A 21,320-nucleotide genomic window follows, 5' to 3' on the forward strand; every position below is an offset into this window, starting at 1 on the left:
GTGAAGCTCCCTCCACACTGTCCCATCACACACTCCCGGGGTCGGACACAGAGTGAAGCTCCCCCCACACTGTCCCATCACACACTCCCGGGGTTAGACACAGAGTGAAACTCCCTCCGCACCGTCCCATCACACACTCCCGGGGTCAGACACAGAGTGAATCTCCCTCCACACCGTCCCATCACACACTCCCGGGGTCAGACAGAGTGAAGCTCCCTCCACACCGTCCCATCACACACTCCCGGGGTCAGACACAGAGTGAATCTCCCTCCACACCGTCCCATCACACACTCCCGGGGTCAGACACAGAGTGAAGCTCCCTCCACACCGTCCCATCACTCACTCCGGGGGTCAGACACAGAGTGAATCTCCCTCCACACCGTCCCATCACACACTCCCTTTTTGCATATTTGCGTGGGCTGCTTCTCGCCTTCTGGCTGCATTTTAGTCCCACCCTGTTTATATATGGTCATCCAGTAAGGAAGGGGGCATGGAGGGATGAGGATGTCCTAGTCAACTTGCTCCTGGGGCTGGCGAAATCCGCCATCCGTGGGTCTTGGAAACGGGTGGCGGGAGGATCTCCCCGGGCAGACTGCCTGGCAATGTTTAGGGGGTATGTTCGTGCCCGGGTAACTATTGAAAAGGAACACGCGCAGTCCACAGCAGCCTTGGAGGAGTTTCGAGACCGTTGGGCTCCGCGGGGAGTAAATGCCATCGTAGATAGGGATGGCAACATTCTGGTGTAATGTCTATTGTCTATTTGTAGTGCAGTAATTGTGTTTGCCACTGTTTTGTATATATTGTATAGCAGCGAAATTTGTAATAAAGGATTTTGTAATAAAAAAAAAGGGGTCAGACACAGAGTGAAGCTCCCTCTACACCGTCCCATCAGACACTCTCGGGGTCAGACACAGAGTGAAGCTCCCTCCACACCGTCCCATCACACACTCCCGGGGTCAGACACAGAGTGAAGCTCCCTCCACACCATCCCATCACACACTCCCGGGGTCAGACACAGAGTGAAGCTGCCTGGGCCGTGGGCTTGTTTTCAAAGCGATCGTTCTGGAGTATTCTGGGTCATCCGGGTGCAAACTCTGTACCAGTAAAATTAAAGCAGACGTCGGGAGCGCTTTGGAGGCAAAAAAGAGAAACGATCGCTTTGAAAACAAGCCCACGGCCCAGGAAAGAGGAGATGGATTGTGGGGAGTGGGAGCAAAGACAGTGACGGGACGGTGTGGAGGGAGCTTCACTCTGTGTCTGACCCCGGGAGTGTGTGATGGGACGGGTGGAGGGAGCTTCACTCTGTGTCTGACCCCGGGAGTGTGTGATGGGACGGTGTGGAGGGAGCTTCACTCTGTGTCTGACCCCAGGGAGTGTGTGATGGGACGGTGCGGAGGGAGTTTCACTCTGTGTCTGACCCCGGGAGTGTGAGATGGGACGGTGTGGAGGGAGATTCACTCTGTGTCTGACCTCGGGAGTGTGTGATGGGACGGTGTGGAGGGAGATTCACTCTGTGTCTGACTCCGGGAGTGTGTGATGGGACGGTGTGGAGGGAGTTTCACTCTGTGTCTGACCCCGGGAGTGTGTGTTGGGATATTTACCCCTTTTTCTCTCTTTCCGGAACTCCTGTGGTTTCTCTTTGCCGTCCCCGTCTGATTCAGTTTGAGGAACTGAGCTAATAAACCGGAGATTTAAAAAAAAGTGATGAAGAAATACTAATGTGTTAATAAAGGACTGCGGACAGCCCTTCCGTTCGTTTCTGCACAGTTCATCTTCAGCATTGGTTGCTGTGGTCGCAGCAGTTTGGGATCTGAGTCCAACTCTCCCGAGCTGTCCGGGGGGACGGAGTGAGCCAGAGATTCCGGGGAGGCTGAACTTCATCGAGAGGGAGAGCAGGCTCCAAGGTGAGTCGGTGGGGGCCCAGGAAGGAATGCCGGAGCTGGGGTCCCTAGGGGCCCACAGCAGATGATGAATGGTGGGGAGGGAGAGGGTGGGGTGGTGTTGTGGAGGTGAGGATGGTGGAGTGCACTGCGTTCATTTCAGTGAGGAGGGAGTGCCGTGCTGAGGGTGAGGAGGGAGTGCCGTGCTGAGGGTGAGGAGGTGAGGGGGGAGTGTCACACTGAAGGCCACTTTCTTCCCCTTCCCCGTCCATTTCCCGTCCCTGCTGTGGGGCTGGAGGGTCTGTCAGGGAGGAGAACCAATGCGGTGTGTGAGGGCTGGTGAGGAGTGAGCACCATGGTGCAGGAGGGGCAGTGAGGGGGGAGATGGTTGTGACTTCCATCCTCTCTCTCTTTTCCCTCCACCCCTCCTCTCTCTATCTACGCCCCTCTCCTTCCCACCCCCTTCAAACCTTCACCCCACCCTTTCTTGTTCTTCCCTCCTCTCCATCTCTTCCCCTGCCCCTCCACCCTTTGCCTCTCACCTTCCCCCTTTCCCTCCTTATTCTTTCCACTGTTCCTGCATTCAACCCTCCCCCCACTTCACCTCACATCCTCCGTCCCCCTTTCTCTTTGCTTGTCCCTGCCACGTACTGCAACCTCCCTTCCCCACACCCCATTTTACCCCCTCCCTCCTTCCCGTCACCCTTCCGTCTCCTACGCAATACCACCTTTTCCTCCTCCACCTCCTCCCCCCTCCCTATCCACTCCTTCTCCCTTCCTCTTCCCTCCTCCTCCCCATCCCCATCACTCCTCCTCCCATTCTCTCCTCCTCCTCCCCTACCCTCCTCTTCCTCTCCTTCCCTCCTTATCCTCCACCACTCCTCCTTCCCCTCCCTTTTCCTCACCCTACCTACTCCATGCTTCACCTCCTCTTCCCCACCCTTCCCTTCCCACATCATCCTCTTTCCCTTTCTCCTCCACCCCTTCCTCTCATATCTTTCCCGCCCCTTTCTCCTCTTACTCTTCCTCCTCTTCCCTTCCCCTCCTCTCCCTCTTTCTTTCTGTTCCTCCAACCCTTCTCCTTCACCCTCCCCTTTCCTCATCCTTCTCTCCTCATGTTCCCCCGCCTCTTCCCTCTTCCCCTCCCCTTTCCTCTTCCCCCATCCTTCCCACATCCCCATCCCCTTCCCTCACCACCTCCCCTCACCTTGTCTACTCCCTCTCCCATTTCTCTCCTCTTCCCTTCTCTCTACCTCCTTATTCTTCACCCCCCGTTATCTTCAATCAATCTTCACCTGTCCTCACTTCCCCATCTCCTCTGCCCCTCCTTTCGCCTTTCAGCACTCAGCATCCTCCACTTACCCATCCATCTCTCTACCCTCCCCCTCCCTTCACACCTCTTCATCCACCCATTTCAGTTGTTCATTCCCCTCCCCCCCCTTCAATCCTCTTTCATCCTCCATCATCTTCACCTACCTCTCCTCTCCCATGCACCTCTCCTTTTGACCCCATCTTCCCTCCTTTCCTTCCCTCTCTCTCCCTGCTTCCTCATTCCCTCACCCATCTCCCTCCTTCCCTCATGTTGTCCCCTCCCTCCATTCCCAACCTCCCTCACCTCCACAATATATTCCCCTCCAGGCTCAGCATGATGTATTCTGGAGATGATTACTATGACAACACGTCTTCCTTTGGAACTCCTCCTATGAGAACATACTAATAATAAATTGTTAATAATTTATTTCATAATTTTATTTTTAATGAATAAACAGTCTTGGTGAAGGATCTTGGCCCAAAACTTCAAAATAAGTCCCAGTGTAGTTCAAGGTGCAGCAAGTCAAGTTGAACTCAGAGTCGATGTACATCTTCCGTGTCAGCAGAGTGGGCAGGCACATGAGGAAGGCGAGGACCCAGGCCCCAAGGCAGGCCGCACGCACCCAAGGCAGGGACCGGTGAGTCTGGGACCAAACGGGCCTAGTGATGGCCAGGCAGCGGTCAACGCTGATCATGGTCAATAGGAAGACACTGGTGTACATGTTGAAGACGTTGGCCGAGGGAATGAGCTTACAGAGGACATTGTCTGTAGGCCAGGAGTTCCTCAGGGCAAAGTTAGCCATCTGGAAGGGAAGGCTGAGGCAGTAGGTCAGGTCTGCCACAGCCAGGTTCAGGAACCACACCGTGTTGACACTCCGCTTCATCTTGAAGCCTGTCACCCAGATGACGGCCCCGTTGCCAGGGACACCCAACAGGAAAGTGAGGGCGTAGACAAAGATGGACAAGATGGAGGCTGTTAGCAATTGTGAACCAGAATCCTCAGGGAAGTTCTCAGCGGAGTAGTTTGTTACAGAAGTAATCATCTCCATAATAACTTGGGCAAGTTGTAGACCCTCCAATCAGGGTCACAAGAAACCGTGGGAGCAGCTGGTGGGTGGTCATATGAACAGCCGGTGCAGATCACAAGTCCGGGTGATGCGACCACTGACGCCAGGCAGACAATCTCTGAAGAGTATTGATAATGATCGGGGTCACCCGTCTTGTAAAGACACTGCCCAGGAGAAGGCAATGGCAAACCCCATCTGTAGGAAAATTTGCCAAGAACAGTGCCAATCTCAGACTGCGATCACCTACGTCATACGACGTGGTGCATAATGAGCCAACAATCACTCCTCTGAGTCCCCCCAGCGTTTTGTGCGTGTTGCTCTGGAAGAGTTAGCAAGAGCTGCAGAATCTCTTGTGTTTACAACAGCGGTCCCCACCCTAGTGTCCGGAGAGACCCCTTGCGTGATTGGACCATGGCACAGCAAAGTGCCTTTGACTGTAGGATGCATTATTGGTGCCAGATGGGGTGGTCTGAGTATCTCAGAAACTGCTGATCTCCTGGGATTTTCAGACACAGCGGTCTGTGGAGTTTACAGAGAATGGTGCAAAAACAAATGAAAAACACCCATTGAGTTGTGTGGGAGAAAAAGCCTTGTTAATGAGAGAGATCAGAGGAGAATGGCCAGACTGGCTCAAGCTGTCAGGAAGGTGGCAGTATCTCCAATATCCACTCGTTACTACAGAGACCACAACACGTCAAACCTTGAAGTGGACGGGACAGAGCAGCAGATCACAAGAATACACTCAGTGGCCGGTTTATTCAGTACAGGAGGGACCGAACAAAGTTGCCACTGAGTGTATGGAGACACATGATCGTGCAGGGAATGGTGGGATACGGGTCACGTACAGAAAGGATTCAGCTGAATTCAGCAGTTTGCTCAGCACAGCGATCCCTCTACGATGTCTCCCCCTGCTGCCCAAAACCGGTTCTGCAACAGCAGATGTTTAAACTGAAGGCATCTCCACACAGGCTTAACAGTGGATCCCCGGGTCCAATCCCGCAGCCGTTGTGGAGAGTACGACCCTTCAGTGAGGATGAGAGACAAATGTACCAGGAAAGAACTCAAGCCGGGGTTGAAGGTGGCCAGAAGTCTGCTTGGTGAGTGGGATAAAAGAGAATCCCCAGGTATTGTATTGAACCAGATTCAGAATCACTGGCAGATGTTGAGCAATTTATTGACTGTGTACAATGCATTGCACTACATAACAATAGAGAAAAAACTGAATTACAGTAAGAATGTATGTAATAGTTAAATTCAATAAGTAGAGCAGAAACAGCAATCAAAAACCAGGGAGGTAATGTTGATGGGTTCAACGCCTATTCAGAGATCTGATGGCAGATGGGAAGAAGCTGTTCCTGAATCACTGAGTGTGTGACTTCAGGCTTCTATACCTCCTCCCTGGAGCAATGAGAACAAGGCGCGGCCTGGGTAATGCGGGTCCTAAATGACGGACGCCGCCTTTTTGAGGACTTAAGGGTTGCATACGAGAGGGTAGGGAACCGAGGGTGGAGCTTATGTTTGGAGTGACAGAACGTTTATGCTCTGACTAACTTGTGTTGGAATTTAGCGTGGAAAAGGACAAGAAAGGTAGTGAGTATGGTGTGGGCCTTGCTAATTTGCAAGGGCACGCTGAGAATAAGGAGGTAGTGGTGCTGGGACTCCTGAGAAGCCCCCAGTTAATGAAGAGGAGGGATGGAAGCATGGCCTTTTACAGAGCAGGTCATGGCTGACAGGCTTGGCTGATCTTTCTCAGGAGTTGTCGAAGGCGATCGACAAGGGTGGAGAGTGGCTGTTGTCCACATGGACACTTGACAAGGTCCCTCACGGTAAAACTGTAAACCGTTAACCGTTGATGCTCTGACAAATCCAGAACCGATCCACCCCCACTTTAAATATATCCAATGATGTGGCTTCCACAGCTGTCTGTGGCAAAGAATTCCAGTGATTCACCACCATCTGTCGAATGAAATTAATCCTCACTTCTGTTCTAAAGGGATGTCATTCTATTCTGAGGCTGTGTCCTCTGGTCCCAGACTCCGGCACTATAGGAAACATCCTCACCATGTTGATTCTCTCTCAGCCTTTCAATATTCAAAAGGTTTCATTTAAATCACATTTCAATCATCCAGACAGCAAAGTTGGAAATGAGGGCAGAGAAAAGGCAGATGAAGTTTAATCCAGATGAACATGAGGCATTTTAAAAAAAAGGATCTAATGATTTCCCAGTGTATACGGTGTGTACAGTGTATTTCCCAGTGTAAACTCTCCTCGGGCTTCCAGCAGGGTTAAGGAATTCATTTTAACTGATGTTTGGATTGCAAACTCTGGATGAAATCAGGCATTTAGCTTTGCAGGATGAAAAGTTCGGGGAAAGTATCCAGTAAATGGCAGGAATGTAAGGAGCGCTGATGAACAATAGGAGGATGTTGGGGTCCCTGGGGTCCACAGCTCCCTGAAAGTGGTCACACGAGTAGATGGACTGATAACAGAGAACAGTAGAGCACAGGAATGGGCCATTCGGCCCACAATGTTGTGCTGAACCAGCTAAATCAAACCCCTCCAAATAAACTAATCCCTTTTACCTTCTCCATGTCTATATCCCTCTCTCTCCTCACATCCACGTGCTGATCCAAACGTTTCTTAAAAGCCTCTAATGCATTTGCCACGACCACCAGAACAGGCAGCACATTCCGGGCATCAACCACTCCCTGAGTAAAAAACTTACCCCTCACGTCCCCTTTGAACCTACCCCCTCTCACTTTCAATGCATGCCCTCTGGTAGACATTTCTACCCTGGGAAAAAGATACTCCCTGTCTATTCTATCTATGAGTCTCATTATCTTATAAACCTCAATCAAATCTCTACCATCGTTGCTGGCAGTGCATTCCACACACCCACCACTCTCTGTGTGAAAAACTTACCCCTGACATCCCCTTGGTAATTACTTCCATGCACCTTAAAACTATGTCCCCTCGTGTTAACCACTTCAGCCCTGGAATAAGTGTCAGACTATCTATACGATCAATGCCTCTCCTCATCTTATACACCTCTATCAGTTCACCTCTCATCCTCCATCGCTGCAAGGAGAAAAGGCCACATTCACTCAAACGATTCTCATAAGGCACGCTCCCCAATCCAGGCAACATCCTTGTGAATCTCCTCTGCACTCTCTCTATAGAAACCACAACCTTCCTGTAGTGAGGTGACCAGAACTGAGCACAGTACTCCAAGTGGGGTCTGACCAAGGTGTTATATATGACACCCTCAGGTTCGGCCGGCGGTGTTAGCCTAGGGAAGACAGTCCCTGGCCGACAAACGGGTTGAATCTGAGAAACAAAACCGCTTGTTCGTGTCGATGCTGTGTGATCGGTTCCCCCGTTATGAGTCAGTACCACGAAATAACCGACAGTACACCATATAGAATTAAACAATTAAGCTTTATTATTCTTAATTTGACCAATGGGTCAGTAAAGAAAACAAAAAGAAAACGGCCCATTTTAATGAAACTCTCTAATGTGAACAAGTTGGAGCTCACGGTTTTCCTGCCGTTGGTCCTCCATCAATCTCCCCGGACTTTCTCAACTCCAAGTCCACTCCATCCTGCTGGCTACAACTTCTCCTTTCAGGCAAATTCTCTCTTCATCTTTGGCCAAACAAAAGACTCGGATCACCTTGTTCTCAGGCACACAACAAGAAAAAACACTCCCTTCTTCGGGTAGTGCATATTCGAAAGCCCCTGTTATCTCTATCTCATGACCCAAACACTGCTGCTACAGAACAACCACTACATTAGCAGTGAAACCTTTCCCAGGGTATTACATATAGATGTAACATTACCTTGTGGCTGTTGATCTTCATTCCACAGTTGATGAAGGCCAACACACTATACGCCTTCTGAACAACATTGTCAACCCGCACAGCAGCTTTGAGTGTCCTAGGGACATGGACCCCAAGATCTTGTTGATCCTCCACACTTACTGTTAATATTATGTTCTGTCTTCAAATTTGACCGACTGTTATGAATCATTTCACACTTGTCTGGGCTGAACTCCGTTTGCCACTTCTCAGCCCAGTTCTGCATCCTGTTGATGTTGAGCTGCAACCTCTGTCAACCCACCGGACTATCCACAACACCCCCAACCTTTGTGTCATCAACAACCTTACTAACCCACCTTCCTCTTCCTCATCCAGGTCATTTATAAAAATCACCAAGAGGAGGGGTCCCAGAACAGATCCCTGAACACCACTGGCCACCGTTCTCCATGCAGAATACGAACCATCCACAGCCACCCTTTGCCTACTTTGGTCAAACCAATTCTGGATCCACAAAGCAAGGCCTCTTTGGATCCCATGCTTCATTACTTCCTGAGTGAGCCTCACATGGAGAACCTGATCAAATCTCTCACTGAAATCCATATACACTACATCGACTGCTCCACCGTCATCAATGTGTTTTGTTACATCTCAAAGAAGTCAATCAGGTTCGTAAGGCTTCACCATGCTGACTATCCCAGATTAGATAATGGCTCTGCGAATGCTCATAAATCCTGCCTCTCAATCTTCTCCAACAACTTGCCCACCACTGACGTAAGACTTCCTTGTCTATAACTTCCTGGGTTACGTCTACTTCCTTCCTGATCAAGGGAACAATGTTTGCAAGCTTCCAATCCTCCGGTACTTCTTCTGTCCCTATTGATGATGCAAAGATCACCGCCAGAGGCTCAGCAATTTCCTCCCTTGCTTCCCACAGTAGACGTGGGAATATCTCACCTGGTCCCAGTGACTTAACTAACATAATACCTTTCCAAAGCTCCAGCACATCCTCTTTCTTGATGTCTACATACTCAAGCATTTCAGTCCGCTTTCAGTCATCCCCACAATTGCCAAGGTCCTTTTTACTGGTGAATACTGAAGCAAAGTATTCATCAAGTATCTCGGCTACCTTCTCTCAGGAACTTCTGTCAACCCTCCGGACTATCCACAACACCCCCAACTTTTCTGTCATCAACATTCTTACTAACCGATTCTTCTACTACCTCATTCAGGTTATTTATAAAAATTACAAAGAGGAGGGGTCACAGATCCATGACACCGGCCACACAGATCAATAGGGTGGTTAATAAGGCTTATGGGATGCTTGCTTTTAGTTCACAGCGGACTGAGTTCAAGAGGTTGAGATACAAGTTTATAAAAGTCAGGTTAGGCCACATCTGGAGTAATGCATGCAGTCCTGGTCACCCGGCAAAGGATGTTGAGCTTTGGAGAGGGAGCAGAAGAGCTTTACCAGGATGCTGCCTGGTTTAGAGGGCATGTGCTATCGGGAGAAGCTGGACAAATGTGGAGTGTTTTCGTTGGAGCGGCAGAGGCTCAGAGGAGACTTGATTGAGGTTTATAAGATAATGATTCTCATAGATAGAATAGACAGGGAGTATCTTTTTCCCAGGGTAGAAATGTCTACCAGAGGGCATGCATTGAAAGAGAGAGGGGGTAGGTTCAAAGGGGATGTGAGGGGTAAGTTTTTTACTCAGGGAGTGGTTGATGCCCAGAATGTGCTGCCTGTTATGGTGGTCGTGGCAAATGCATTAGAGGCTTTTAAGAAACGTTTGGATAAGCACGTGGATGTGAGGAGGGAGAGGGATATAGACATGGAGAAGGTAAAGGGGATTAGTTTATTTGGAGGGGTTTGATTTAGCTGGTTCAGCACAACATTGTGGGCCAAATGGCCCATTCCTGTGCTCTACTGTTCTCTGTTATCAGTCTATCTACTCATGTGACCACTTTCAGGGAGCTGTGGACCCCAGGGACCCCAACATCCTCCTATTGTTCATCAGCACTCCTTACATTCCTGCCATTTACTGGATACTTTCCCCGAACTTTTCATCCTGCAAAGTTAAACACCTGACTTCATCCAGAGTTTGCAATCCAAACATCAGTTGAAATCAATTCCTGAACCCGGCTGGGAGCACGAGAAGAGTTTATTCATTGTATACACTGGGAAATCACTAGATCCTTTTTTTAAAATGCCTCAAGACAGTATCAACTGACTGTGCAGAGGATGCCTCCCTCCCAAATGCGCTGAATAACTTCTGCTCCCGGTTTGAGGTGGAAAATGACGTGGTGGCGAGTAAATCCACCCCTCCTGCGAATGACCGGGTGATGTGTCTCTCCGTGGCTGACGTGAGAAGAACCCTGTGCAGGGTCAACCCACGGAAGGCTGCTGGGCCAGACAACATCCCTGGCAGAGTGCTCAGAGGATGTGCAGACCAGCTAGCAGATGGTCTCACTGACATCTTCAACAGCTCCCTGAGCAGCGCCACTGTTCCAACGTGCTTCAAGGCCGCCACCATCGTCCCTGTGCCGAAGAAGTCTTGTTTCCTGCCTCAACAACTACCGTCCCGTTGCACTCACATCCATCATCATGAAGTGTTTTGAGAGGCTCGTCATGAGGCATATCAAGGCCCTGTTGCCCCCCTAACTGAACCCCCTGCAGTTTGCGTACCGTCCCAACCGCTCAACAGATGACGCCATTGCCACCACCCTCCACCTGGCCCTAACCCACCTGGACAAAAAAGACACATACGTTCGGATGCTGTTCATAGACTTCAGTTCAGCATTCAACACAATCATCCCTCAGAAACTGATTGGAAAGTTGAGCCTATTGGACCTGAACAGCTCCCTCTGCAACTGGATCCTAGACTTCCTGACTGGGAGACCTCAGTCAGTCCTGATCGGGAGCAGCATCTCCAACACCATCACACTGAGCACGGGGGCTCCCCAGGGCTGTGTGCTCAGTCCACTGCTGTTCACTCTGCTGACCCACGACTGTGCTGCAACACACAGCTCGAATCATATCATCAAGTTCGCCGATGACATGACCGTGGTGGGTCTCATCAGCAAGAACGATGAGTCAGCTTACAGAGAGGAGGTGCAGCGGCTAACAGACTGGTGCAGAGCCAACTACCTGTCTCTGAATGTGAACAAAACAAAAGAGATGGTTGTTGACTTCAGGAGGGCACGGAGTGACCACTCCCCACTGAACATCGATGGCTCCTCGGTAGAGATCGTTAAGAGCACTAAATTTCTTGGTGACGGAGAATCTCACCTGGTCCCTCAACACCAGCTCCACAGCAAAGAAAGCCCAGCAGCGTCTCTACTTTCTGTGAAGGCTGAGGGAAGTCCATCCTCATCACATTCTGCAGGGGTTGTATTGAGAGCATCCTGAGCAGCTGCATCTCTGCCTGGTTCGGAAATTGCACCATCTCGGATCGCAAAACCCTGCAGCAGATAGTGAGGTCCAGCTGAGAAGATCATCGGGGTCTCTCTTCCTGCCATCACGGACATTTACACTACACGCTATCAGCAAACAGCATTGTGAAGGACCCCACACACCCCCATACAATCTCTTCTCCCTCCTGCTGTCTGGGAAAAGGCTCCGAAGCATTTGGGCTCTCACGGCCAGACTATGTAACAGTTTCTTCCCCCAAGCTATCAGACTCCTCAATACCCGAAGCCCAGACTGACACCTTGCTCTACTGTCCTGTTTATTATTTATTGTAATTCCTGCACTGTTTTGTGCACTTTATCCAACCAGTGTAGGTCTGTAGTCTAGTGTAGCTTTCTCTGTGTTGTGTTTTTTTATTATGTAGTTCAGTCCAGTTTTTTGTACTGTGTCATGTAAACCATGGTCCTGAAAAACGTTGTCTCATTTTCACTATGCACTGTACCAGCAGTTATGGTCGAAATGACAATAAAAGTTGTCTTGAATTGATTTGATGTTCATCTGGATTAAACTTCATCTGCCATTTATCTGCCCACATTTCCAACATTTCTGTCCGGATGATTGAAATGTGATTTAAGTGAATCCTTTTGAATATTGAAAGCGCTAGAGAGAATGGACATGGCGAGGATGTTTCCTATAGTGCCGGAGTCTAGGACCAGAGGACACAGCCTCAGAATAGAGGGACATCCCTTTAGAACGGAGGTGAGGATTAATTTCTTTAGCCAGATGGTGGTGAATCTCTGGAATTCTTTGTCACAGACAGCTGTGGGGGCCAGGTGTTTGGATATATTTAAAGTGGAGGTGGATAGGTTCTGGATTCATCAGAACATAAACGGTTAACGGGGAGAAAGCAGGAGACTGGAGTGGAGAGGGATCATAATCGATGTAAAGGTGAAACAGACTCAATGGGCCACATGGCCTATATATACATACATACTTACTGTAATTCAGTTTTTTCTCTATTATTATGTAGTGCAATGGATTGTACACAGTCAATATTAATTTCTCAACATTTACCAGTGATTCTGAATCTGGTTCAATACAATACCTGGGGATTCTCTTTTATCCCACTCACCAAGGAGACTTTTGGCCACCTTCAACCCCAGCTTGAGTTCTTTCCTGGTACATTTGCCTCTCATTCTCACTGAAGGGTCGTTCTCTCCACAACGGCTGCGGGATTGGACCCGGGGATCCACTGTTAAGCCTGTGTGGAGATGCCTTCAGTTTAAACATCTGCTGTTGCAGAACCGGTTTTGGGCAGCAGGGGGAGACATCGTAGAGGGATCTCTGTGCCGAGCAAACTGCTGAATTCAGCTGAATCCTTTCTGTACGTGACCCGTATTCCCTGCACGATCATGTGTCTCCATACACTCAGTGGCAACTTTATTCGGTCCCTCCTGTACTGAATAAACCGGCCACTGAGTGTATTCTTGTGATCTGCTGCTCTGTCCCGTCCACTTCAAGGTTTGACGTGTTGTGGTCTCTGTGGTAACGAGTGGATATTGGAGATACTGCCACCTTCCTGACAGCTTGAGCCAGTCTGGCCATTGTCCACTGATCTCTCTCATTAACAAGGCTTTTTCTCCCACACAACTCAATGGGTATTTTTCATTTGTTTTTGCACCATTCTCTGTAAACTCCACAGACCGCTGTGTCTGAAAATCCCAGGAAATCAGCAGTTTCTGTGATACTCAGACCACCACATCTGGCACCAATAATGCATCCTACAGTCAAAGTCACTTCGGTCACATTTCCTCCCCCATTCCCGTGTTTGGTCTGAACATCTTGACCATGTCTTCGTGCTTTTATGCACTGGGTTGCTTCCTCATGATTGGCTGATTTTATACTTGCACTAACGAAGAGTCCACTGTGTGTAGAAGTCTCGAGTGTTGCGGTTAGCACAATACAGGAGACCGGGGTTCAATTCCGGCCACTGCCAGTAAGGAGTTTGTACATTCACCCGGTGACCGTGTGCGTTTCCTCCGGGTGCTCCGGTTTCATCCCACAGTCCAAAGACATACCGGTTGGTAGGGTAATTGGCTATTATAAACTATCCTGGGATTCGGTAGGTTTAGATCAGGCGATCACTGGGCGGTGTGGCACGAAGGACTGGAAGAGTCTAATCTGCGCTGTAACTCAATAAATTCATTAATTAAACAGGCCGGTGCTTCCACTACCACCTCCACCCATGGCAGCCCACTTCTGGCACCCAGCACGTTTCCTTTAAACTTTCCTTCCTCTCCCCCTGAAACGAAGCCCTCTTCCCGGGGGCGGGAGGAGAAACTGATCGTCACTGTCCATCCCATCCAAGCCCCCATGATTTTATAATCTTCCAGCAGGTCTCCCCTCAGTCCCCGGAGAAGACGATCCAGTTTTGTCCACCGTCCCCGTACAGATCGATCTCTGCCCTCCCCTGGTGTTGCTGCAAGTTTTTCCTTGTAAACCGGGGATCCCACGTTTTTCTGTGCCATGGTCCAATCACGCAAGGGGTCTCTCCGGACCCCAGGGTGGGGACCGCTGTTGTAAACACAAGAGATTCTGCAGCTCTTGCTAACTCTCCCAGAGCAACACACACAAAACGCTGAAGGGACTCAGAGGAGCGATTGTTGGCTTATTATGCGCCGCGTTGTATGACGTAGGTGATCACGAACTGAGATCAACTCTGTTCTTGGCAATTTTCCTACAGAAGGGGTTTGCCATTGCCTTCTTCTGGGCAGTGTCTTTACAAGACAGGTGACCCCAGCCATTATCAATACTCTTCAGAGATTGTCTGCCTGGCGTCAGTGGTCGCATCACCAGGACTTGTGATCTGCACCGGCTGTTCATATGACCACCCACCACCTGCTCCCACAGCTTCACGTGATCCTGATTGGAGGGTCTGCAACTTGCCCAAGGGTGACCTGCAGGCTGGTGGAGGAAAGGGGAACCTTACGTCTCCTTTAGTAGAGATGTATCTCCACTCACCACCCTGGGATCTATGGAAATAGATCAGCAGTCATGTTTATTCATTTCCATAGATGAATAAACATATCTTTTACTCATTTTATTTATAATTTTATTTCATGATTTTATTTTTAATGAATAAACAGTCCTGGTGAAGGGTCCTGTCCCGAAACATTGTCCAGCCCACAGCTGAAGTACAGTGTCCAGTTCTGGTCTCCACACTACAGGAAGGAGGTTACTGCACTGGAGAGGGTGCAGAGGAGATTCCCCAGGACGTTGCCCGGGACAGAGTGTTTCGATTATGAGGAGAGACCGGAGACATGATGGAGGGGGCAAGGGCGGGGGCAAAAGTCACGGCGCGATAGAGCTGTCGTGTCTGGTTGCCATGGAAATGAGGAAGCCGGGCCCAGGAGGCAGTGAACCAACTTGGTCTGGACTCACGCAGAGGGTCCTCTGAGCTGGGGTAAGTTTTTTTTGATCGGACTCTATCTGGCGACTGCGGGGAAATATTCAGTTAGTTGCTCAGGGGTTGAACAGATCACAGGCAAATCAGTGGTGGGGGGCAGGGGTCAATGGTTGGCTTTCAGCCGAGGATTTTGGTCACTAGGCCTTGAATAGTAGGCCTTGTAGGATTGGGACAATGGTAGGCAGAGCGCTGGCAGGGGCGGAACGGGTGCAATAATGGCGGGAGTTGATAGAGGGCAAGATGGAGTAAGGGGTATCAATGGCAAGACAGAGCGAGGAGCAGCATTGGCGGGACATAGAGGGAGAGCCCTCACACACTGGCATCTGTACTGGAGATGGTCTTGATGCGAGTGCTGCCGGCTGACTCCGTCCGCTCCTCAGCAAAGGCCAAACGGAGCGAGGTGGACAGGGAACGCCGGAAAACCTGGCGGAAGTTGCGGCCGGCAAAGACATAGAGGATGGGGTTCAGGGCGCTGTTGAAGGAGGCTAGGCCCACGGAAAAGCTATCCCAGACCCAGGCCGCCGGATGTTTGGAGAAAGCCTGAGCTAGGCCGCAGATGTGGTATGGGAGCCAGCAGAGGAAAAAGGCGGCAACTACAACAGCAATGAGGCGGACAGGCTTCCTGGTCTTGCTGGACTTGGCGAACTTGCCCCTCTGCAGCTTCTGGCCAATCAGGAGGTAGCAGAATGCCATGATGAGGAAGGGGAAGATGAAGGCAAAGAGGGCCCGTGTCACCTCCACCACCTCCCTGGTCCGGTCTCCAAAATAAGTCCCAGTGTAGTTCAAGGTGCAGTAAGTAAAGCCGAACTCAGGGTCTATGTACATCTTCCGTGTCAGCAGAGTAGGCAGGCTCATGAGGAAGGCGAGGCCCCAGGCCACAAGGCAGGCCGCACGCACCCAAGACAGGGACCGGTGAGTCTGGCACCAAACAGGCCTAGTGACGGCCAGGCAGCGGTCGATGCTGATCATGGTCAATAGGAAGACACTGGCGTACATGTTGAGGACGATGGCCGAGGGAATGAGCTTACAGAGGACGTTGTCTGTGGGCCAGGAGCTTCCCAGGGCAACGTTAGCCATCTGGAAGGGGAGGCTGAGGCAGTAGGTCAGGTCTGCCACAGCCAGGTTCAGGAACCACACCGTGTTGACGCTCCGCTTCATCTTGAAGCCTGTCACCCAGATGACGGCCCCGTTGCCAGGGGCGCCCAACAGGAAAGTGAGGGCGTAGACAAAGATGGGCAAGGTGGCGGATGTTGACAGTTGGGTCCCAGAATCCACAGGTAAGTTCTCATAGGTGTAGTTTCCAAATAAAGAAATGTTGTCGTAGTAATCATCTCCAGAATACATCATGCTGAGCCTGGAGGGGAAGACATTGTGGAGGTGAGAGAGGTTGGGATTGGAGGGAGGGGACAATAAGAGGGAAGGAGGGAGATGGGTGAGGGAAAGAGGAAGCAGTGAGAGATAAGGAGGGAAAAGAGGGAAGATGGGGTCAAAAGGAGAGCTGTATCGGAGAGGAGAGGTAGGTGAAGATGATAGAGGATGAAACAGGAGTGAAGGGAAAAAAAGAGGGGGAGGGAATAAACAACAGAGGAGGAACTGAAACTGGGGGGTGAGGAGGTGCAAAGGGAAGAGAAATGGATGGGTAAGGGGAGGATGCTGGCAGCTGAAAGGTGGGAGGAGTGACGGGGAAGGGAGGACAGGTGAAGATTGGTTTAAGATAACCGGGAGTGAAGAATAATGACAGGTGAGAGAAGGGAAGAGGAGAGAAATGGGAGAGGGAGTAGACAAGGCGACGGGAGGAGGAAAGGGAAGAGGGAGGGTGAAGATGAAAGGGGAGGGTGAAGGAGAGGGGAGGAGGGGAAGGGAAGAGTAGGAAGAGTAAGAGGAGAAAGGGGAGGGAAGGGGTGGAGGAGGGAGGGTGAGGAAAAGGGAGGAAGGAGGAGGGGAAGGATGAGGGAAGGGATGAGGAGAGAAGGGGTGGAGGAGGGGAGGGGAGGGGAGGAGGAGGAAAGGTGGAACCATTGTGTAGGAGATGGAAGGGTGAGGGGAAGGCGGGAGGGGGTAGAAATGGGGTGTGGGGAAGGGAGGTTGCAGTACGTGGCTGGGACAAGCAAAGAAAAAGGGGGATGGAGGAAGTGAGGTGAAGTGGGGGGAGAGTTGAATGCAGGAACAGTGGAAAGAATAAGGAGGGAAAGAGGTGAAAGTGAGTAGCAAAGGGTGGAGGGGGCAGGGGCAGAGATGGAGATGAGGGAAGAACAAGAAAGAATGGGGTGAAGGTTTGAAGGGGGTGGGAAGGAGAGGGGCCTAGATGGAGTTAGGGAGACCAAGAACAACAGAGGTGGGAGGGAGAGAGTGGGACGGAAGAGGGGATGATCGGGAGAGGGAGGGGCAAGGAAGAAGGAGCGAGGAGAGGAAAGGGAAGAGAGAATGCTGAAGGGCTGGAGGTGGAGGGGAAATGGGTGGATGGAGGTGTGGGGAGGGAACACGGGGAACTGGTAGGCAAAGAGGGAGGAAAATGATGGAAGAGGGAGGAGATGGGGAAGAGGAGAAAGTGACATAAGAGAGGGGAGATGTGGAAGGAGGAAAGGGGGCAGGGAGAAGGGGTAAGAATGAGAGGGAAGGGGCAGTGGGGGAGGATGAAGGAAGAGGGCAGTGAAGAGGGGGATGAAGGAGAAAAGAGAGGTAGGGGGAACGAGGGGGGAAGAAGAGAATGGGGTAAGAGGGAGAAAGAGAGAAAGGGGAAAACGGTGAATGAGGAAGAGGGAAGAAAGGGAAAGATGGAGAGAGGAGGAGAATGGGGAAGAGAATGAGGGAGAGGGAGGGGGAAGCGGAAGGAGGAAGGGGAAGAGGGAGGGAAAGAGAGGGAGGGGAAGAGGGGAAAGAGGTTGGGGAAAGAGGGAGGGGAAGGGGAAAGAGTGAGGGGAAGGAAAGAGGGAGGGGAAAGGGAAAGAGGGAGGGGAAGGGGAAAGAGGGAGGGGAAGGGGAAAGAGGGAGGGGAAGGGGAAAGAGGGAGGGGAAGGGGAAAGAGGGAGGGAAAGGGGGAAAGAGGGAGGGGAAGGGGGAAAGAGGGAGGGGAAGAGGGGGAAAGAAGGAAGAGGGGGAAAGAGGGAGGAGGAAGGGGGAAAGAGGGAAAGAGGGAGGGGAAGGAGAAGAGGGGGAAGGGAAGGAAAGAGGAAGAAGGAAGAAAATGGCATAACAGAGAGGAGAGAAGAGATGAATGGGGAAGAGGGAGGGAAGAAGGGGATGGGACAAGCTGGGAAGAGGAGAGAAGAGGAAGGAAACAGAGTTGGGAAAGGGAGGGAAATTTGGGGAGAAGGGAAAGGGGAGGGAAGAATATGAGAGGAAGAGGGGGAGCGAGGATGCCAAGTGCAGAAGGGGGAGGAGGGATAAGGGGAGTGAGCAGGGAGAGAGATTGGGTTTGAGCAAGGGAAAGGGGGGGAGGTGGGAAAAGAATTGGAATGGTAAAGGGAAAGATGGAGAGAGGAGGGTTGGAGGGAAAAGAGAGAGAGGATGGAAGTCACAACCTTCTCCCCCCTCACTGCCACTCCTGCACCACGGTGCTCACTCCTCACCAGCCCTCACACACCGCATTGGTTCTCCTCCCTGACAGACCCTCCAGCCCCACAGCAGAGACGGGAAATGGACGGGGAAGGGGAAGAAAGTGGCCTTCAGTGTGACACTCCCTCCTCACCTCCTCACCCTCAGCACAATACTCCCTCCTCACCTCCTCACCCTCAGCACGGCACTCCCTCCTCACCTCCTCACCCTTCAGTGTGACACTCCCTCCTCACCTCCTCACCCTCAGCACGGCACTCCCTCCTCACCTCCTCACCCTCAGCCCGGCACTCCCTCCTCACTGAAATGAACGCACTGCACTCCACCATCCTCACCTCCACAACACCACCCCACCCTCTCCCTCCCCACCATTCATCATCTGCTGTGGGCCCCTAGGGACCCCAGCTCCTGCATTCCTTCCTGGGCCCCCACCGACTCACCTTGGAGCCTGCTCTCCGTCTCGATGAAGTTCAGCCTCCCCGGAATCTCTGGCTCACTCTGTCCCCCCGGGCAGCTCGGGAGAGTTGGACTCAGATCCCAAACTGCTGCGACCACAGCAACCAATCCTGAAGATAAACTGTGCAGAAACGAATGGAAGGGCTGTCCGCAGCCCCGGTAGAGCAGGGAAGGGAGAATAGGACGCTGGTCCGGGAGCAGTCCGGAGAGTGGAGCGGGTCCCGTCTGAGGCTGAAAATCACATCAGTATGATTTTATCACTTTTTTCCATCTCTGGTGTCCGGTTTAACAGCTCAGTTCCTCAAACTGAATCAGATGGGGACGGCAAAGTGTTAAAGAGAAACCACAGGAGTTCCTGAATCAGAGAAAAAAGAGTAAACATCCCATCACACACTCCCGGGGTCAGACATAGAGTGAAGCTCCCTCCACACCGTCCCATCACACACTCCCGGGGTCAGACACAGACTGAAACTCCCTCCACACTGTCCCATCACACACTCCCGGGGGTCAGACACAGAGTGAAGCTCCCTCCACACCGTCCCATCACACACTCCCGGGGACAGACACAGAGTGAAACCCCCTCCACACCATCCCATCACACACTCCCGGGGACAGACACAGAGTGAAACTCCCTCCACACCGTCCCATCACACACTCCCGGGGTCAGACACAGAGTGAATCTCCCTCCACACCATCCCATCACACACTCCCGGGGACAGACACAGAGTGAAACCCCCTCCACAACGTCCCATCACACACTCCCAGGGTCAGACACAGAGTGAATCTCCCTCCACCCCGTCCCATCACACACTCCGGGAGTCAGACACAGAGTGAAGCTCCCTCCACACCGTCCCATCACACACAGAGTGAAGCTCCCTCCACACCGTCCCATCACACACTCCCGGGGTCAGACACAGAGTGAAGCTCCCTCCACACCGTCCCATCACACACTCCCGGGGTCAGACACAGAGTGAAGCTCCCTCCACACCGTCCCATCTCACACTCCCGGGGTCAGACACAGAGTGAAGCTCCCTCCACACCGTCCCATCACACACTCCCGGGGTCAGACACAGAGTGAAGCTCCCTCCACACCGTCCCATCACACACTCCCGGGGTCAGACACAGAGTGAAGCTCCCTCCACACCGTCCCGTCACTGTCTTTGCTCCCACTCCCCACAATCCATCTCCTCTTTCCTGGGCCGTGGGCTTGTTTTCAAAGCGATCGTTTCTCTTTTTTGCCTCCAAAGTGCTCCCAATGCCTGCTTTAATTTTACTGGTGCAGTGTTTGTGGCAAACAATGTTCATAACACAATGTTTATATTAGGATATAGGATGAAGATGAAATAAATAAAATATATTTTCAAAAGATTCAAAGTACATTTATTATCAAAGGCTGAATAAATTATAAAACCTGGAGATTTGATTGCTTCCAGGAAGCTGCAAGGGAAGGAACCCGAAAGAACCCAATTAAAATATAAAACCCACCCCCAATGGGCACAGAGAGAAGGGGTGGGGGGGGACCTTGCAAACAATGGAAGCGAGCATTCCAAAACAGATTCAATCCTTGGATCCAAATTCCCGGAGCACCCGGATGACCCAGAACCCTCCGGATCAGCTGATCATTTCAGCGGGACAAGTTGCCGAGAAGTTCACAGACATGAAGCACAGCAGCGAGGGGCGGTCTATCACCCTCAGCGCCACAGAGACAGGAGGAAACATCACAGGATATACATTTATTTTGTACATGCAGTACGTGTGTGTGTGTGTGTCTGTGTGTGTGTGTGTGTGTGTGTGTCTGTGTCTGTGTGTGTGTGTGTGTCTGTGTGTCTGTCTATGTCTGTGTGTGTCTGTCTGTGTGTGTGTGTGTGTCTGTCTATGTGTGTGTGTGTGTGTGTGTCTGTGTGTCTGTCTATGTCTGTGTGTGTCTGTGTGTGTCTGTGTGTGTGTGTGTGTGTGTGTGGGTCTGTGTGTGTGTGTGTGTGTGTGTGTCTGTGTGTGTGTGTGTGTGTGTCTGTGTGTGTGTGTGTGTCTGTGTGTGTGTGTGTGTGTGTCTGTGTGTGTGTGTGTGTCTGTGTGTGTGTGTGTGTGTCTGTGTGTGTGTGTGTGTCTGTGTGTGTGTGTGTGTCTGTGTGTGTGTGTGGGTCTGTGTGTGTGTGTGTGTGTGTCTGTGTGTGTGTGTGTGTGTCTGTGTGTGTGTGTGTGTGTGTCTGTGTGTGTGTGTGTCTGTGTGTGTGTGTGTGTCTGTGTGTGTGTGTGTGTCTGTGTGTGTGTGTGTGTGTGTGTCTGTGTGTGTGTGTGGGTCTGTGTGTGTGTGTGGGTCTGTGTGTGTGTGTGTGTGTGTGTCTGTGTGTGTGTGTGGGTCTGT

The 21,320-nt window shown here is 51.3% G+C and overlaps 1 protein-coding gene across 1 annotated transcript; it reads right to left on the reverse strand.

Annotated features, from left to right (window-relative positions):
- Positions 1–14,561: 14,561 nt before the first annotated feature.
- On the reverse strand, positions 14,562–19,267 carry LOC132380776 (C3a anaphylatoxin chemotactic receptor-like). Its single transcript, XM_059949764.1, has 2 exons — positions 18,940–19,267; positions 14,562–16,301 (listed from the first exon to the last, which is right to left on the reverse strand). Exon 2 carries the CDS (start codon positions 16,292–16,294, stop codon positions 15,257–15,259), a length of 1,038 nt encoding a protein of 345 aa, XP_059805747.1. The 5' UTR covers positions 16,295–16,301; positions 18,940–19,267; the 3' UTR covers positions 14,562–15,256.
- Between the last annotated feature and the right edge of the window lie 2,053 nt (positions 19,268–21,320).

The sequence above is a fragment of the Hypanus sabinus genome, chromosome 24 (assembly GCF_030144855.1).
Source record: "Hypanus sabinus isolate sHypSab1 chromosome 24, sHypSab1.hap1, whole genome shotgun sequence".
In the NCBI taxonomy this organism is placed as follows: Eukaryota; Metazoa; Chordata; class Chondrichthyes; order Myliobatiformes; family Dasyatidae; genus Hypanus; species Hypanus sabinus.

What these genes read in the sequence shown, in the direction of transcription:
- LOC132380776 (XM_059949764.1), bottom strand. Translation starts at nt 16,294, where the DNA reads ATGATGTATTCTGGAGATGATTACTACGACAACATTTCTTTATTTGGA.